This window comes from Ursus maritimus, unplaced genomic scaffold, assembly GCF_017311325.1.
Source record: "Ursus maritimus isolate PB19 unplaced genomic scaffold, ASM1731132v1 scaffold_28, whole genome shotgun sequence".
NCBI lineage: Eukaryota > Metazoa > Chordata > Mammalia > Carnivora > Ursidae > Ursus > Ursus maritimus.
In genome coordinates this window covers 1,737,672-1,758,140 of record NW_024425341.1, presented here as the reverse complement: position 1 = coordinate 1,758,140, position 20,469 = coordinate 1,737,672, and the positions used below count along the sequence as shown (strand labels likewise).

General features: G+C 40.4%; 2 protein-coding genes across 9 annotated transcripts in view; one reads left to right on the top strand and one right to left on the bottom strand.

Annotated features, from left to right (window-relative positions):
* RNF170 (ring finger protein 170) overlaps positions 1-17,431 on the bottom strand; it is a 38,870-nt gene extending 21,439 nt beyond the window's left edge. Inside the window, exons 1-4 of one of the 8 annotated variants that reach the window (XM_040643206.1) lie at positions 17,209-17,431; positions 11,259-11,334; positions 11,038-11,108; positions 10,452-10,595 (exon numbers count right to left, since the gene is read on the bottom strand). In XM_040643206.1, coding sequence (XP_040499140.1) covers positions 10,452-10,588 — 137 coding nt within the window. In that variant the 5' untranslated portion in view covers positions 10,589-10,595; positions 11,038-11,108; positions 11,259-11,334; positions 17,209-17,431. Of the gene's footprint in view, positions 1-10,451; positions 10,596-11,037; positions 11,109-11,258; positions 11,335-15,803; positions 15,851-16,890; positions 17,037-17,208 lie in introns of those variants that run through there. The other 7 variants (XM_040643205.1, XM_040643204.1, XM_040643203.1 and 4 more) reach the window with 7 other exon arrangements.
* Positions 17,432-17,604: 173 nt separating this feature from the next.
* Positions 17,605-20,469, top strand: part of HOOK3 (hook microtubule tethering protein 3) — a 101,922-nt gene continuing 99,057 nt past the window's right edge. Inside the window, exon 1 of the mRNA XM_040643202.1 lies at positions 17,605-17,901. Within this exon, the coding sequence (XP_040499136.1) occupies positions 17,845-17,901 (57 nt within the window). The 5' untranslated portion in view covers positions 17,605-17,844. The remainder of the gene's footprint in view (positions 17,902-20,469) is intronic.

Here is a 20,469-nt window from a genome sequence, read left to right as displayed (position 1 = left end):
ACCAGTTTCCATTCCCACCAACAGTGCACAAGGATTCCTTTTTCTCCACATCCTTGCCAGCACTGGCTGTTTCTTGTGTTTTTGATTCTAGCCATTCTGACAGGTGTGAGGTGATATCTTATCATGTTTTCATTTGCATTCCCTGATGATGATTGATGTTGAGCATCTTTTGGTCATCTGGGTGTCTTCTTTGGAGAAATGTCTGTTCAGGTCTTCTGCCCATTTTTTAATTGTATTTTTTTTTTGGTGTTGAGTTGTATAAGTTTTCATATATTTTGGATATTAACTCCTCATTGGACATATCAATTTCCAAATATCTTCTCCCATTCAGTAGGCTGTCTTTTCGTTTTGTTGATTGTTTCCTTTGCTGTGCAGAAGCTTTTTATTTTGAGGTAGTCCCAATAGTTTATTTTTGCTTTTATTTCCCTTACCTCAGGAGACAAATCTAGAAAAATGTTACTATGGCTGTTGTCAGAGAAATCACTGCCTATGCTTTCTTCCAGAACTTTTATGGTTTCAGGTCTCACATTCAAGTCTTTATAATCTATTTTGAGTTTATTTTTGTGTGTGGTGACAGAAAGTGGTCCATTTTTATTCTTTTGCATGCAGCTGTACAGTTTTATCAACACCATTATGAAAGAGATGGTCTTTTCCCCATTATATATTCTTGCCTCCTTTGTTGAGGATTAATTGACCATATAAGCATGGGTTTATTTCTGGGTTTTCTATTCTGTTCCATTCATCTATGTGTGTACTTTTTCTTTTTTAACAAGGCTCCACACCCAGCGTGGAGCCCAACTTGGGGCTTTAACTCACGACCCTGAGCCCAAGGCTTGAGCTGAAATCAAGAGTCAGACACTCAACTGACTGAGCCACCCAGGCACCAGTCTATGTGCCTGTGCTTATGCCACTATTGTACTGTTTTAATTACTACTGCTTTGTAATATTACTTTAAGTCTGGGATTGTGATACCTCCAGTTTTGTTTTTCAAGATTGCTTTGGCTATTCGAGGTCTTTCATGGTTCCATACAAATTTTAGGATTGTTTGTTCTAGTCTATGGTTCAGTAAACACTGAAAACCCTAAAGACTCCACCAAAAATTATTAGAATAAATGAATTCAGTAAAGTTGCAGGATACCAAATTAATATACAAAAATCTGCTCCATTTCTATACATTAATAAAAAAATAGCAGAAAGAGAAATTAAGAAAACAACCCCATTTGCAATTGCCCCAAAAAAGAATAAAACACCTAGGGATAAATTTAACCAATGAGGTTAAAGATCTGTACTTTGAAAACTATAAGACACCAATGAAATAAACTGAAAACAACAAAAACAAGTGGAAAGACATACCACACTCATAGACTGGAAGAATTAACATTGTTAAAATGTCCATACCACCCAAAGCAATCCACAGACTCAGTGCAATTCCTATGAAAATACCAACAGCATTTTTCAGTGCACCTGGGTGGCTCAGTTGGTTAAGCATCTGACTCTTGATTTCGGCTCAGGTCACAGTCTCATGGGTCATGAGATCGAGCCCTGTGTCAGGCTCCCCACTCAGCAGGGAGTCTGCTTGAAGATTCTCTCCCTCTGCCCCTCCCCCCACTTTGTCTCTGTCTCTTTCTCTCTAAAATAAATACATAAATCTTTGAAAAACGAAAAGAAAATACCAACAGCATTTCTCAAAGAACTAGAACAAATAATCTTAAAATTTGTACAGAACCACAAAAGACCCCCAATAGCCAAAACACACTTGAGAAAGAACAAAGCTGGACGTATCACAATCCCAGTTTTCAAGATACACTACAAAACTATAGTAATCAAAACAGTATGGTACTGACACAAAAGCAGATACACACATCAAGAGAACAGAATAGACAGCCCAGAAATAACCCCATGTTTATATGGCCAATCAATGTACAACAAAGGAAGCAAGAATATACAACGGGGAAAAAGTCTCTTCATTAACGGTCTTGGGAAAACTGGAAAGCTACATGCAAATGACTAAAACTGGACCACTTTCGTATACCATACACAAAAGTAAATTCAAAATGGATTAAAGACCTAAATCAGGACCTGAAACCATAAAACTCCTAGAAGAAAACATAGGAAATATGTATGTATGTATTTTATGTATTGGACATCAGCCTTAACAATATTTTTCTGGATCTGCTCCTCAAACAAGGGAGACAAAAGCAAAAATAAGCTGTTGAGACTGCACACCAAAGGATACTGTCAATAAAGTAATAAGGCAATCTATTGAATAGAAGATATCTGCAAATGATATATCCACTAAGGGGTTGATATCCAAAATACATAAGGAACACATACAACTCAGCATAACACTCCCAAATAATCTGATTAATAAACAGTGAAAGAACTTGAATAGACATTTTCCCAAAGAAAACATCCAGATCACCAATAGACACCTGAAAAGATGCTCAGTGTCACTAATCATCAGGGAAACACAAATCAAAACTACAATGAGGTACTACCTCACACCTGTCTGAATGACTATTATCAAAAAGACAAGAAATAACATGAGCTCCCCTATGATCCAGCCATTGCACTACTGGGTATTTACCCCAAAGATTCAGACGTAGTGAAGAGAAGGGCCATATGCACCCCAATGTTCATAGCAGCAATGTCCACAATAGCTAAATCGTGGCAGGAGCCGAGATGCCCTTCAACAGATGACTGGATTAAGAAGTTGTGGTCCATATATACAATGGAATATTACTCAGCTATCAGAAAGAATGAGTTCTCAACATTTGCTGCAACATGGACGACACTGGAGGAGATAATGCTAAGTGAAATAAGTCAAGCAGAGAAAGACAATTATCATATGGTTTCACTCGTTTATGGAACATAAGAAATAGGAAGATCGGTAGGAGAAGAAAGGGGGGGTAAACAGAAGGGGGAATGAACCATGAGAGACTATGGACTCTGGGAAACAAACTGAGGACTTCAGAGGGGAGGGGGAGGGGGGATTGGGAGAGGCGGGTGATGGGTATTAAGGAGGGCACGTATTGCATGGTGCACTGGGTGTTATACGCAAGTAATGAATCATGAAACATTACATCAAAAACTAGGGATGTGCTGTATGGTGACTAACATAACATAATAAAAAATTATTAAAAAAAAAAAAGACAAGAAATAACAAGTGTTGGCCAGAATATGGAGAAAGGCAAATCTCTGTGCACTACTGGTGGGAATGTAAACTGGTGCAGTCACTGTGGAAAATCAAATGGCAGTTTTAATTTAAAAAAAAATAAAAATAGAAATATCATACAATCTAGTAATTCCTCTTCTGGGGAATTACCCAAAGAAAACAAAAACACCAATTCAAAAAGATATATGCACCCCTATATTTGTTGCGGCATTATTTACAATAGCCAAGATATGGAGACAATCTAAGTGTCCTTTGATAGATGAATTGATAAAGAAGATGTGATACAGGTACACAATGGAATATTACTCAGCATAAGAAAGAATGAAATCTAGAAGGGGTGGAGAAAGAAATCTTGCCATTCATGACAGCATGGATGGACCCTATTGGTATTATGCTAAGTGAAATAAGTCAGAGAAAGACAAAAACACCATATGATTTTACTTGTATCTGGAATCCAAAAAACAAATGAGCAAACAAACAAAAAGAAGAAGACTCATAAATACAGAAAACAAACTGATGGTTATAAGAGAGGAAGAGGACAGGCAAAAAAGGTGAAAGGGATTAAGAGGTACAAACTCTCCATAATAAAATAAATAAACCACAAAGATGTTTAGTACAGCATAAGAAATACAGTGAATATAATACTGTAATTTAATATGTTGACAGATGGTAACTAAACTCCCTTACTGTGGCGAGCATTTGATAATGAATATAATTGTCGAATTACCATTTGTATACCTAAAACTAAGGTTGTATGTCAACTACAACTAAAAATAAAGATTAGGAAAAAATAATCTACTCTAAAAAAATAAATAAAATAAAGAAAGAAAGATAGAAAGAAGAAAAAACCCAACCTAAAATTTGTATGTTATGTCAATGGACCCCAAAAAGCTAAAACAATCTTGAAAAAGAGTGATGTTGTAGGACACACACTTTCTGATTTCAAAACTTACTACAAATCTACAGTAATCAAAATGGTATGGTACTGACCCAAGGGCAAACATATATACCAATGGAATAGAACACAGAGTCCAGAAATAAACTCATATAAATGGTCAAGTTATTTTTGGTAAGGATGCCAAGACCCTTCAATGGGGAAAGGGTGGTCTTTTCAACAAATGCTACTGGGAAAACTGGATATCCACATGCAAAACAATGAAGAAGGACCCTTACTTCCTTCCACATACAAAAATTAACTCAAAATGAATCAAAGACCTAAACTTAAGAGCTAAAACTACAAAAATCTCAGAATAAAACATAGGTGAAAATCTTCGTGACCTTAGATTTGGCAATGATTTCTTAAATAGGACACCAACAACACAGGCAACTAAAGGAAAAAATAAATTTGACTTTATCAAAGTTAGAAACTTTGTGCATTAAAGGACACTATAAAGAAAGTAAAAAGACAACTCACAGAATAGAAGAAAACATCTATAAATCATACAGTTGATATGTGATTAATACCAGAATATATAAAGAACTCTCATAACTTTTCTGTCTACTATACTTCAATGAAAAAAAAAAAACCTCTCATAGGGGCACCTGGCTGGCTCAGTCGGTAGAACATGAGACTCTCGATCTTAGGGTCTTGAGTTCAAGCTCTACGTTGGGTGTAAACCTTACTAAAACAAACAAACAAACAAACACTCTCATACCTCGAAAATGAAAAGCAAACACCCCAATTCAAAGATGGGCAAAGAACTTGAATAGACTTCTTAAAGAAGACATATGTATTGCCAATAAGCATACGAAATGATCAACATCATTCATCAAGAGTGAAATGCAAATCAAAACTCCAATAAGAGGGGCGCCTGGGTGGCTCAGCCTGTTAAGCGGCTGACTCTTGATTTCGGCACAGGTCATGATCTCGGGGGTCCTGGGATCTGGCCTGCACTCAGTGGGGAGTCTGCTTCTGGATTCTCTCTCCCTCTGCCCCTCCCCCTGCTTGCATGCGCACACATTCTCTCTCTAAAATAAATAATAAATAAATCTTTAAAAAAAAACCTCCAATGAGATACTGCTTCATAGCCATTTGGATGACAATTATAAAAAAATAGAAGGTAGCAAGTGTTGGCAAAGATACAGAAAAACTGGAACCACTGTGCACTGCTGGTGGGAATGTAAAATGGACCAGCCGCTGTGAAAAACAGTTTCCTCAAAATGTTAAAAATAGAATTACCATATGATCCAGCAATTCCAATTGAAAGCAGGTATTTGTACACCAATGTTCACTGTTGTATCATTCCTAATAGTCAAAAGGTGGGAACAACTCAAATGTCTATCAAAAGCAAATGAATAAACAAAATGTGGTATATACATACAGTGGAATATTATTCAGCTCTAAGAAGGAATGCTATTCTGATATATGCTAGAATGTAGATGGACCTTGAAAGCATTATGTTAAGTGAAATAAGCCAGACACAAATGGACAAATATTATATGATTCCACTTTATGAGGAACCTAGAATTGACTAATTCATTGAGATAAAAGGTAGAATAGAGGTTACCAAGGGCTGGAAAGAGGGGGAATGGGAAGTTAATATTTAATTGGTACAGTTTCTGTTTGGAATGATAAAGTTCTGGGAAGAGACAGTGGTGACGGCTATACAACATTGTGAATGTACTTAATGCCAATGAATTGTATACTTAAAGTGGTAAATTTTATGCTGTATTTATCTTACCACAATACACAAAAAGAATTATAATGGTTGAAAACTTCAAAGAAATTACAGAAAAAAGACAAAAGTTTTATCTAAATTGTAAACTACACATGCTACCCCTCTCCCAACTCATTACTAATTGATAACTTCAGCTGAAGTAACAGGATTACAACTGGCAATTGAATTTGAATCTGAAGAGCTGGACAGGGACTTAAACTGACCTCCTACCCAATCATATGACAGATTCAAGACAATGTCTAAGTATAATACGGAGCACCTTGTATAATTTGAAAAGTTACTTCTTAGGTAGATCCAAAATTTATTATTTATCTTGACCTACTGGCCTTCGTTCTGTCCACGAAGCCACGTAGAATAAATCTAATTCTTAAAAAAAACAAGCCCTGATCATATTTAAAGGCCGCTCTTATGTCCAACAGTCTTTTCCACTAAGCTAATATCCCCAGTCCCTTTAACCATTTTATATGGTTTTTACAGCTTTACCCACTTGAATGTTTACCAGTTTAAAATTATTCACCCAAACTGTAAATAACCCAAATGTGATCTTTATCTGGTTATTCAGATTAATCCAGCATAACACTGTTAAGTTTTTGACATCTACAACATACAATTAGTTTTTCAAATATAAAACTTTTGGTTTGGGGGCACCTGGGTGGCTTAGTTAAGCATCTGCCTTTGGCTCAGGTCATGATCCCAGAGTCCTGGGATCGAGTCCCACGTAGGGATCCCTGCTCAGCAAGTAGCCTGCTTCACCCTCTCCTTCTGCTGCACCCCCTACTTGTGCTCTCTGTCAAATAAATAAATAAAATCTTAAAAAAAAGAAAACAACCAACTTTTGGTTTGGGCTTCTTATCTTTCCAGTCTGTGGGGAAAACACTTTTATTATACAAGTAATAAATATCCATAGCAGAAAAATTAGAAAAACAAATAAGGGAAAAGAAAAACATTTTAAAATAAAATTAATTTTATCAAAAATAATTTTTAAACAGTATGGTTTACTTGACTTATGGTTTTGTGATGTGTCTTTCAATCATCAGTTCTCACTCAACAATTTATCCCCGATACTTCCACATGATAAAGTTATATCTACATCTCATTCTTAATAAAGAACAGATACTCTATTTGTATTTGCCTAGTCATGACTCACTTTTTATTTTTTTTTTATTAATTTTTTTTTTAAGATTTTTTTTATTTATTTGACAGAGATAGAGACAGCCAGCGAAGAGAGGGAACACAAGCAGGGGGAGTGGGAGAGGAAGAAGCAGGCTCCTAGCGGAGGAGCCTGATGTGGGGCTCGATCCCAGAACGCCAGGATCACGCCCTGAGCCAAAGGCAGACGCTTAACCGCTGTGCCACCCAGGCGCCCCCCATGACTCACTTTTTAAAACAGCTTTATTGAAATATAATTCACATACCACACAATTTATCCACTCAAAATGGTTTTTAGCATATTCACACATATATGTAACCATCACCACAATTTTAGGATATTTCCATTACCTCAAAAAGCTCTGTACCCCTTAGCTATAATTCCCTATATCCTGATCTTCCACTCCGGTCCACTAATCTGTTTCCTGTCTCTATAGATTTCCCTATTTGGACATTCATATGAACAGACTCATATATGTGGTTTTTATATCTGACCTACTTCGCTTAGCAATAATGTTTTCAAGTCTCATCTATGATGTAGCATGTGTCAGTATGTTATTCTTTTTTATTGCTAAAAAATATTCCATTCTATGTATATGTCACATTTGTTTATCCATTCATTTGTTGATGGATATTTGGGCTGTTTCCACCTTTTGGCTGTTATTAATAACGTTGCCACGAAAATTCTTGTAGAAGTGTTTTTGGTTTTTTGTTTGTTTTGTTTTGTTTTTTTAGGGGGGAGGAGGGGCAGAGGGAAAGGGTGAAGAGAATCTTATGCAGGCTCCACGTGGGCTCAATCTCACAAACCTGAGATCTTGACCTGAGCCAAAATCAAGACTTAGACACTTAACCAACTGAGCCACCCAGGAACCCCTCTTTTACAAGTTTTTGTGTGTAGATGTGTTTTCATTTCTATTTCTCATACACACACACACACACACACCTAGGAGTGAAATTGCTACATCACATGGTAACTCCATGTTTCATCATTTGAGGAACTGATAGTTTTCCAAAGAGGTGAATCATTTTTAGATTTCCACTATCAGTATATGAGGGTTCCAATCTTCTCACATCCTCAACAACTATTACTGACTTTTTTTTTAAGATTTTATTTATTTATTTGACAGAGAGAGAGACAGCCAGCGAGAGAGGGAACACAAGCAGGGGGAGTGGCAGAGGAAGAAGCAGGCTCCCAGCGGTGGAGCCCGACGTGGGGCTTGATCCCAGAACGCCAGGATCACGCCCTGGGCCAAAGGCAGACGCTTAACAACTGAGCCACCCAGGCGCCCCTATTACTGACTTTTTTATTGGAGCCATTCTAGTGGGTATGAAATTGTTTCTCACTGTGATTTTAATTTGCATTTCTCTGATGATTAACAATGTCAAGCATAGTTCATGTTCCTATTGGCCATTTGCATATCTTCTTTGAAGGAATGTGTATTCACATCCTTTGCCCTATTAATTACATTATTTGGCTTTTTATTATTGAGTTTTGAGTTCCTTATATATTCTAGATACAAGTACTGTATAGATAGGGGTGGCTAGGTGGCTTAGTCGGTTAAGTGTCCAACCCGATCTCAGCTCAGGTCTTGATCTCAGGGTCATGAGTTCAAGCCCCAAGCTGGGCTCCATGCTGGGCATGGAACCTACTTAAACCTAAAACAAAAAACAAGTGCTGTATAGATATATGATTTGAAATATTTTCTCCCATTCTACAGGTTACCTTTTCATTTTCTTTCTTTCTTTTTTTAAAGATTATTTATTTGACAGAGAGCACGCATGGTACGCACACAAGCAGGGGGAGAGGCAGAGGGAGAGGGAGAAACAGACTCCCTGCTGAGCAGGGAGCCCAATGTGAGGCTCGTTCCCAGGACCCTGACATCATGACCTGAGCTGAGGACAGATGCTTAACCAACTAAACCACCCAGGTGTTTCTCATTTTCTTGATGAGAAGCATGCAAGTTGGGAATTTTGATGAAGTCCAGTTTATCTGTTTTTTCTTTTGTTGCTCACATTTTGTATCATATCTAAGAAACTTGATGTTTAAAAATCTTTCCTATAATTTTACAGCAAACTCACTGATTTGTAATTTTTAAAATTAATCTTTTTTCTATTGTATACTTTTTTCTACTTGTTTTCAATGATACATACATATACATGATTTTATTTATCTCCATGTGTTAACACTTAAATTCCTAGTTTATATCCTAGTCTCTGTGTAATGATAAACACCTGAAGCCTTTAAGTATTATACCTGATTCTATAACAGTAATTTTAACTTGAATCTTAATTCCCTCCATACTGTCCAACTTTTTTTTTGCCTGTTTTTCTACTTAAAGAGTGAAAACATCTTGTACTTATTATTTATATCACTTACAAATTGAGGGATTCAATTATGAAAATTACATTTTTAAACAATGATACTTCCATAGAAAATATTAATATTTTATTCAAAATACGGTATTTAAGTTTTATCTCATAAGACAGCTGATCACAGGAACAATATATGGTAGCACTTAGAGCCTAGTGAAAAATAAAATACCTTAGTAAATATACAATTGATGTGAGAAACAAAGGCAAAAGAAAAAATTAAATTTCCTTACTGCCACAGCTCATTGACAAGTCCTTGAAACAGGTAGAGTGACCTTTCCTCTAGGAGCTCAGCTGCCTCAATGTTGACACTTCGCTAAGGGCAAAAGGCAATCTTAGCTTAACATTATCCTGACCTCACAGGGTCCTGTTAAGTCTACTTTAACATATAAAAATTCCTTTGGAAACTTCCTTTATCTCTACCCCCCCCCACCCCAAGAAATGTTAGCAATCATCCTCCATGCATATGGCCCACTGATATACATCTAAAGGGTCTCACGCTAACATTTTATTAGAGAGTAATAAATGACCTTTTCCTAACAATAGCTAGCCCCCTCAAGCTCCTGGAACTCTTCCTTCCAAAATTCTTTAGAGGAGTGTCTGGGTGGCTCAGTCAGTTAAGCATCCACTCTTGGTTTCGGTTCGGGTCACTGAGCCCCACGTAAGGCTCTGCACTCAGCAAGGATTCTGCTTCTCTCCTCCACCTGCTATTCCCCACCCTACCCCTTTCTCTAAAACAAATAAATCTTAAAAAAAAAAATTATTTAGAGACTTATGCTATTCCTAACCCCCTCCCAACCTGAAAGTATATAATCAGTCACCCGTCACAACCTCAGTGCAGCTCCTTCTGTCCACAGATCCTGTCCCCATTCTTTAATAAAACCTCTTTTTTGCACTAAAGATTATCTCAAGAATTCTTTCTTGGCTGTCAGTTCCAAACCCCAACATTTCCACATCACAATTACTGAGCTCTATTACTCACTTTTTTAAATGAAGTATTAAAAATTACTAGAAGCAGTCAGAAAGCAGTGGCCCTTGCAAATATACATTATTTCAATTCTTTTGTCCTTTAGTCTCACCTGAAAAGTGCATATACCAGGGTAGCAATCAAAGCGAAACTGACCACAACTGCCACAAGTACTTGGTCACTTACTCCTTCTATGACTGAATCATCATCCAATTTCAAACTTTGAACTTCACCTTGATATTTGGCCATTCCAAGTCTAAAAGATAAAGAAACAAAAGTTACAAATGACACAGTGAAAATAAGATATACTAATCAAAACCACATAAATATAACTGAGTTCTAATGTATATTATTTTTTAAAGAACCCACTTAAGGAAAGTTGCATTAAGTACAATTCTAGTGGGGATTCTCCCATTAACGAGTTCTTTAAAATTTGCCAGACACATTATTTTGAGGAGTACAAAATTTTATCTCCTTTAAGGTAAACAATTACTCTAATTTATCATCTATTTACATTTTTTGAAAACAAATTTTTGAAAAATACCCTTTCTTCTTCAAGCTCTGTTCCTTTAATCTTAAGGGAAAAAAGGCATTCCTCATGGCCAACTGCTCTTCTCATTCTTGTATACTAAATCAATTCTCCCAGTAAATCAGATCCCTCTTCACCCTCACAGCACTGAATATGTCCTAGAACGTACCATGTATGGATAGGGAATGTATTTTCTTCTTCTGTAAATATTCCTGTGTAGTGCTCTGCACACGGTAGGACCTAATAAATATATGTTTAAATATGAGTGACTTACCTTATTTATAACGTTAGTAATTTGAAAAGTAAAAGACATTTAGGCTATAGGACATTTATATCTAAGATTAGTTGAATTAATGAAAATTCTGGTGCTTGAAAAACTATTAGCCTCACCTGGAACTAAGCTCAGCTTATGGTTCAGAATTCTTTGAACTGCCTGGAATATGGAATCACTCTGAGGCTGCATTTCCTTATGAAGAGAAAAGGGAGGATATGAAACTCTCCTTCCCATACACTAAGCTTGAGAAAAATGGTAATACCTAATTTCTATAGGTATGAAGGGAAATAACCCAACCACATCAGAGTCCAAGTATCACAGATAATTCATATTTTTATATTGCAAAACAGAAAAGATTTAGCCTCATAAGACACCTAAAGGAAAATAAAGGAAATACTTAAACATACATGACTATTCATAATTAAAATAAAATTTGTATCTATGTAACTTATTGCACTGAAAAGTTTTATTCATTAACCTAGCCAGTCTCTGTTAAGAGGAAACTTTGTGAAAGTCTAACACCTTTGAAAGAATCTGAATTGGCTGCTAATAAGGAAATTACCTTATGGAAGAAACCTAAGCAAACAAACAGATCAAAGCCAATTTCCATCTTTACACATAGTAATAGCCTAATGTATCAGGAACTTTCTAATCATAGGTTTTAAATGACCATTATGAAGGCCACACACCACGAAACTCAGAGAAGCAGCTCTAAGTTCATTCTTTTCATTCAAAAGAACAGTCAAATGAACTGCCAACTGAAACTGAACAAACAGTGTCAAATAATCTAGGGGTGGGCCATGTAGTAAATTTAGATGTTTATTTTACCAGGTTTCCTCTTTTTATTTTTTTAAAAAGATTTTAAGTAATCTCTAAACCCAACATGGGGCTTGAACCCACAACCCCAAGATCAAGAGTTTTAAGCTCCAATGACTAAGCCAGCCAGGAGCCCCAGGTTTCTCTTTTAAAATTAGAGATGCTTTGTACAGCTGTGTCAAAAAGTCCTAAGGGCAGTGAGAACTACTTGCAGCTGCACAAAAGACAGCCAAAATGTTATCCCCTTGTCTCAAGATTTCCAGTCTCTACTGAATCTAATTACTTCACAGAGTTGAAACGATTCTTCCCAATGATATAAATTTAGGCAGTTTACTACTGAAGGGGAGAATCTGTTACCCCCAAATAATGACTCTCTGTTTTAAGAATTACTTTAGGTTATCTTTTTTCAAAAGAGCAAAGGAAAAGTTCTGAAACCCAAGTAGAAGTTACCCTTCTGTAAAAGAGACATTTACAAGGGAAATCTCCATTTGTAAAGGTATTTCCCTCTCTATACCAGAAGAGGAGGACTAAATCCCTAGAGCCTGTTACGAATGGAGAAGGCACAGACTTAAATCTGCATAACAACTTTACCCTTGTTTACTGTGCTTTTCCTGGTAACCTCCCATAACTGGGTCCTCCCCCCCAACATCTTTCTTTTGTCTTTAGCAAAGGTGGTATTTAATGTGACCACCTGGGCCATTCTGGAGTTACTCAGTTTTCCTGGGTAACTCCCATGTACACAGGAAGTATACAAATTATTCACCTTCTTTTTTTTTCTTGTTAATGTCTTTTATTACAGGGACGTCTCAGCCAAGAACCTAATAGGGTAGAGGGATAGTTATTTTTTCTCCCCCAGGCTCCTTTGTATTTTTTTTTAGTGGGTTACATTTGTTTGTGTCCTTCCATGTGTAACCAATGGTGACATGACTGAATTCCACTGTACAAATTGTTTTTTCATTCCACTGTATATTAAACTTCTTTGCAAATAAGATATTGCTTATGATAGATATTGTTTCAAGCACAGTTCCAAGAGCTCAGAGATCCAAGATGCTCTAAGTATTGCAGAACCATATAATGTTATTTGCATCATTTTATAGCAGAAGTTTCCAATATTATTGAAATGAAGAGTTATTTTTCACTTCCACAAATGCTGGTATCCCCAAAGAAAGTGTTTGGGCTGAGAGAGGGGAGGAGGGGAAGAGGCTGCTGATAAATTTTTTTTTTAAAAGATTTTATTTATTTATTTGACAGAGAGACAACCAGCCAGAGAGGGAACACAAGCACGGGGAGTGGGAGAGGAAGAAGCAGGCTCCCAGAGGAGGAGCCTGATGCCGGGCTTGATCCCAGAACGCCAGGATCATGCCCTGAGCTGAAGGCAGACACTTAACGATTGAGCCACCCAGGCGCCCCTGCTGATAAATTTCTGAGAGGAACAGAGAGGTTAACTGCATTTTCCTGTCACATGGAAAGCCCAGCTAAACCCAGAGATCTCACAGGGAGAACTACTAATGGCTGATCCTCTTGGGGGCTGCCAATAGCTCAACTTCCACTAGCAGTTTTTCTTATAATCGTAATTTTAAAATGGAACTGTAGGAATTAATAGCTCAAAAATGGGGTAAGATACTGATCTAAGATTACAGAGGATAAACGACAGAAAGTTTTCTACTTGAGGACATGACTAATACCTCAATCTTGAAAAGTCAGTCTTTCCAATCTGAACTTCAGTTCTCCAACTTGCGCTTTACACAGTCAGGTCTTGTCTAGACCAGAACTGTGCTGCTGGTTTTGCCCAATAGCACAGGCTCTCAACTCAAGCCTGCTTGGACATTAACAGCCCAGATTCTAGTTCCAGTTCTACTACCACAACTGTGTTCTCACTTAATCTCTAAGGACCTTTCATTTTCTGCAAAATGTAAAAACTGGGCTTGAGGATTTTTTAAGTTCCTTCCCCCATTACCAATATGAAAATAAGAGTTACCAGGACTTTATTTTTACTATTTGGGATTCACGGAAAACACCATAGATCTTGGAAATCGTGGTCTAATTGATAGAAGCCTGAAGAGGAACTGGTTTCTAGCTTTGGTTTTGCTACCGATTAACTAGCTCTTATTGAGGAGTAGCTTAATGTCAAAGAAGTGTAAGCTTTGGAGTCACACAACTGTACTAATGTAAAGTTTACACCTCAGCTTCCTCATACGTAAAATACATAAAATTAATTTTAACCACACCAAATGCCCACTTTTAAGTAATCTCCACACCCAACACGGGCTTGAACTCACAACACTGAGATCAAGAGTCGCATACTTGGGGCGCCTGGGTGGCACAGTGGTTAAGCGTCTGCCTTCGGCTCAGGGCGTGATCCCATCTTTCTGGGATCGAGCCCCACATCAGGCTCCTCCGCTATGAGCCTGCTTCTTCCTCTCCCACTCCCCCTGCTTGTGTTCCCTCTCTCGCTGGCTGTCTCTGTCTCTGTCGAATAAATAAATAAAATCTTTAAAAAAAAAAAAAAAAGAGTCGCATACTCTACCTACTGAGCCAGCCAGGTGCCCCTCAAATGCCCACTTGTTTGACCAAAAAAAAAGTGTAATTCTTTGTTTTATGGAGTTTATAACGAAATAATGAAGGTAGAGAATTCAGCATATTGCCTGGACCACCATATAGGCTCTCAGTAAATGGAAGCCATAATATTTTGATTACTGATTTTTTTATAGATTTTATTTTTTAAAGTAATCTTTACACCCAACATGGGCCTCAAACTTACAACCCAAGATCAAGAGTCACATACCCAACCAACTGAGCCAGCCAGGCACCCCTTGATTACTATTATTAACAACTGTCAAGAACCACTATAAAACTTAGCCGTGCCTTCCCCATAGCTGCACTATGTTGCATCTGAAATTCTCTTTTAATCAAAGCTCTAAGTATGTATTCCCTGGGAAGACAGCATAAACTTGGGAACATTGCCACGCAGGACACTACCATATTTATTTAAATCTGATAAACAGCTATAAAAATAAATAAATCAGTCTGATAAACAGCTATAGATGAGAACCAGTCTCCAACTAACCAGAGTAAGGAAACAGCTAAGACAAGTTGCACTCACCTCTCTCCTTGGTCTTTTCCAAAACTTTCAGAAAAAAAATTATTAAGAATAAGGGAAATATAGGAAATTTTGTAACTTCCAAAGGAGAAACTCAGTCTTTTTACCAAAGTTCACGTAGAAACATGACGGCCACATGACTTCCGCAATTACATCCAAGAAGCTTTTAATATAATTTCCTTCATTGAGGGTAATTGGAGCCACAAATGAAATCTCAAGAACACTGCAGTATCATACATAAATGCATTGTGGGTGAGCAGTCAAGACTGAAAAAGGAGGCTTAGGTCATTTGTGTCAAAGCCTTGAAAACCTGAGCAGCTGGAGTGAAGGTGTTCACTACACCACAGTCCCTCCAGAAAAGACTAGCATCTTGTTCTCCACTTTCAAAGACAAGTTGCAGGTGAGTCAGGCTTAAGTCAATGTAACATATACTTACTGATTTTACGTGCCTAATAAGGGTAATGGTCATTAAAGTGCTAGGAATTCTACAGAAACAACCTAGTATGGAATGTAGGAACTCTGGTTTGACAGCGATCCTGAGGCACCAACAAAGGAAACAAAGGCAGGTAAGACACATTTATCATTTCTAAAGATTTCTCTGCCCTTGGTGGAAGGAGGAATACATTTTTTTTAAAGACCATTGAGAAGACTTTAGGTAAGATTTTTTTCTTACATTTACAAAATGATAAATTCATCAAATGTGAACTGTTAATTGGTACTCTGTAAGGCATCATTAAAAACTCACTCCAGGGGCGCCTGGGTGGCACAGCGGTTGAGCGTCTGCCTTCGGCTCAGGGCGTGATCCTGGCGTTATGGGATCGAACCCCACATCAGGCTCCTCCGCTATGAGCCTGCTTCTTCCTCTCCCACTCCCCCTGCTTGTGTTCCCTCTCTCGCTGGCTGTCTCTCTGTCGAATAAATAAATAAAATCTTAAAAAAAAACAAAAAAAAACTCACTCCAATTCTGAATGTTCAATGACAAAACCTACTCCTAATGGGAAAATGGGGGCTCCAGGAACTCGCAAACCAAAGTAAAGGTGTGCTCTAGGAAGTTAAGTTTGCTGCACTCCAAATAAGTCTGACATTACCTGGTAGTTATGTATACCCTATGACTCAACGATTCTCCCAGGATTCCTAGGAGTACATATCCTAAAGAAACCCCCTACACATTTGCGCTAGTATCCAGGTGTAAGAATACTTAGAGCACTGCTTTTAGTAGCCCCAAACTGGGACAACAAAATGTCCATGAACAGAATGGATACGCTGTTATAATCATACAGTGGAATACTAGAGAGCAATAAAAATTACCTATAGGTATACACAAATTTACTATAAATTCAAAACCACAAAATACACTGATTGCATTCATAAAAGTTCAAAAACAAGCAAAGTAAAACTATATTGTTTAGGCATGCATACACAGTAAAGCTATAAGTAAAAGCAGTGAAGTATCATAAAAGTCAGTCTAGGGAGGCAATTGTTTTCAGGAAGGAACACTAGGTGTGGGTAGAACTCCTGAGGTATGGGCAGTGTTTTGTTTTTATCTGGGTGTTTACTATTATTTTTCTTTAACCACGTACGTTGTATGCACTTCTCTGCGTACGTTATACCGCATAAAAATATATTGGTATCTCTGCAGGAATCCACGCCTCTAAAAAGGTGGGTGGGCTCGCTGGCAGACCATCCACCAAGCCATTAAACAAGAAGGCCAACTCCTAGATCTGCACTAGGAGAAACAGGCCCTAGAACTAACGAGGTCTTCACGGACTAACAACTGGCGCACACCCTCTCCCTACTTAAGTAGCCGAACTTTTCAGGGAGTCGAGGCTCACCGCGACCCAGGAAGGAACGGCCGGCTCTCCTCCCCGGCCAAGCACCTAGAACCACGAGACGCCCGCCACGTCGGCCCTTCCACCGTCTCCGGAATTCCGGGCGGGAGCCGGGCGACTCTGGAGCTTAGCCCCGGGCTGTCTGAACGAAGGCGGAGCTCCGGGGTCCAAGTCAGCATCTCCCCCCGCCCCGAAGCCCGAAGGCGACCCCGGGGGCAGTCCCGCCCACGCCGGAGCCCTGCCGGCCGCTCCCGCGAGCCCGAATCCGGGTGGGCGTGGCCGGCCGCGGCCCGGCCGCTGGGAGGGGGAGGGGGCGCGTACCTCTCCACCGCAGAGGATACCTCGCCAATTCCCGGTGACTGAGAATAGAGATTATTTCCGGGCACGGCCCCCGCCACCCCTCCCGGGCAACCACTAGCTGTCCCTTTTTTAATTTGGAGAGCGGACACAGGCGCACGCGCACTGCCGAGCTTCCGTGAGAGTGCGAGCGGACAGGCGAGGAGGACCCGCCGCCGCCGCCGCCGCCGCCGCCAGGGCCGGGCGCGTGCGCGAGGCGACACGCAGCGGGCCGGCGTCGGGGCGCGCGCGGCGGCGGCAGGGAGGCGGGCCGGCCGGAGCGCGATTGTGCGCAGTGGCTCGTCGGCCGCGGCTTTGGCCAGGGCCGGCGCTCTCCGGAGGAGGGGTGTGGGGGGCTGGAGGCGGGGACGCGAGGCTGCGGGCGTGGCCGGGGGCGCGCGCGGCGGGCGCGCGGTCCCGAGTGAAAGGAGAAGGAGGGGCAGCGGGGGTGACGGTGCGAGAGCCGCTGGCAGCGCCGGGGCGGTAGTCGGCGGCCCGGGCCCGAGGAGAAGGTGGGCCAGAGGCCAGGTCAACTGCCCGGACCCTCCGACGCAGCCCCAGACCGAACGGCAGCGGTTTCTGGTGAGGTGGGGAGGCGCTGCCAAGCCCCAGCTGGGGAAGATGTTCAACGTGGAGTCGGTGGAGCGGGTGGAGCTGTGCGAGAGCCTTCTCACTTGGGTATGTGATGACTGGCGGGTCGGGGGAAGACCCCCTCCCCCAGCCTCCTTTCCGGGATCCCCCACACTTGTCGCGGGGGGCGAGCGCCGAGGGCGGCGGTGCCGTCACATCCGGGGCCTGGGGCGGGCGGAGCCGGGGGACGCCGGTGCGGGCCGCGTCTACCCGGCGGCCCGGCCGGGCGGGGGGCGGCGGGGAGCGGCCCGGCGCTGGGGGCTCAGCCCGGAGTCCGAGGGAAACTTGCCGGGCTTGACGTGTTGGCTGCTCTCCGAGTGGAAACCGGCCCGGTGGAGGCTAATGATGGGGTGCAGGCGGCACTGTGATTAGGATTGTTGTTGTTTGCAGCTGATGGGGCTCTGGCGCTTCTCTCGCGCGCTGCCAGGGACACCCAAGCGTTGGCTGTCTCTGCGTCCGGCACAGCCGGTAGAGGCACTCGGGACCCCTGGTTACGACGTTCCTCCCCTTTGTTGTAGCGTTCACGGAGGACCGAGGGTAGCCCCTTGAGGGATGAGCCGGGCCCACTGGAAGAGAAAAGTACTTTGAAAGGGAGGGTAGGAAAAATACGAAAAGGCACCCAGAGTCGGTATTTGAAATGCGACTTCAGAGATTAGAAAGTAAGTGGTGTGGAGATACTTACTAAAGGTATAAATATAAAAACAAATCTGGAATATATGTGGGAATCAGTAATGGAACTTGACATTTTGGGGCGACGTTATAGGCTTCAAATCTTAAATTATTAAACACCTATTAAAATTGTCATGTTTTAAAGTAAATATCTGTTTAGTTTTAATGCTAACAATTGTGCCTTTAGCAGCCTCTTCAAGAACCGGACCTAAAACCCAGGCTGTGTGTTTCACAAACTTTGGTGTCAGTTTTTATGGGGGGAGCGGGGGGTGTTTGTATGTATAGAGGTCTGCAGAGCCACGGGATAAACCTAGTGCTTTCTCTGGGAGTTAAATGTCATTTCTAGAATAAGACACTAATATATTTATTGAGGTGACCACAGCATTTGGGTTAATGTTAGAGGTAAGATACAGATGTCAAAGAAATTCTGTTCAGTGGTGCCTTGAGTTACAAGTTCAGATCCCTGAAATATAGATGTCACTTTCCTGTGTGGGGGCACTTACATGGAAAGGTTAAAGAAGCATTGCCTTGGGTAGGTTGTAACAGAGGTAGTGTAAATACTCTGAGATTTTCTTTTCTTTAAGATTTTATTTATTTGAGGAGCAAGAGAGCGAGCACTAGCGGGGGCAGAGGGAGAGGGAGAAGCTGACTCCCCTGCTGAGCTGGGAGCCCCATAGGGGGTTCCACACGGGACTGGATCCCAAGGACCCTGAGATCATGACCTGAGCAGAAGGCAGATGCTTAACCGACTGAGCCATCCAGGCGCCCCTACTCTGAGATTTTCATAATGTGTTCTGTGTCAGGAGCCAATTATGTTTTCTGAAACAATATATACACTGGTAGGGCTTGATATATTCTGTAACTTTGTTAGGCTATTCATGGGATTTCAAGGTGTTTTTTGTTTTTTGCAATAATGTTATAGTTAACATACAGCTTACAAATGTAGTGGGTTCCAACTTCAGATGAGAAGATGGGTTTCACTACTGTATTTTAGAGAAGAGAAAAACTGCTAAACTGCATAATGTGGCCAAGGCAGGGGAGAGATAAAGGAAAAGAATGACTACATTCTTGATACTGTGGAAGGAATAGATTTGGCAGAGGTTGTAAACAGAAGATTGAGGATCTTAAGGTGTGCCTTCTTGAGTGTACAAGTAAGTTCTTCCCTCAATGCTAGAAAAAGGCAAGAGGGCAAAGATGAGGACGCTAACTGAATCTGAAGTAAGGCTACATTCTTTGAAGTCTAGGAAGACAAGTTTTGAAAACAGGTGTATTTACAAGGGCATCTGCAAAAAGATAGTGATCATTGCAGTTATTTGAGTGAGAAATGCTAATCAGGGGCTCCTGGGTGGCTCAGTCGTTAGGCGTCTGCCTTTGGCTCAGGGCGTGATCCCAGAGTCCTGGGATGGAGCCCTGTATCGGGCTCCCTGCTCCACTGGGAGCCTGCTTCTTCCTCTCCCACTCCCCCTGCTTGTGTTCCCTCTCTCACTGGCTATCTCTTCTTCTGTCAAATAAATAAATAATCTTTAAAAAAAAATTAGAGGAAGAGTCTTAGAGGGAAGTTTGAAGGGATATCAAGAGAAGCACACAGTATGAGAGCATCTATTTAGAATCTGGTAAATGTCAAGAAAACAGAAAATCCAGGTTATCAGATATGGAGAGAGGTCAGGGAATATGGTGTTGTAGAAAAGGATTTTTGAAATGTCACTGGAAGGCTCATCAAGGAAAATTTCTGGAGAAAGTAAGATTACAGATTTTCAGTAACAACTGGAGGGCAGAGTCTACACAAAGATGTACAATTCTAAGATTGGAAACATTTTAAAACTTGTGCATTGAAATGTTTCAAAATAGAGTTTAAATGCTGGCTTCTCTAAGTTGTCATTATAAAAAGCAGAATAAATGTTTTTTTTTTTTTTTTTAAAGATTTTATTTGTTTATTTGACAGAGATA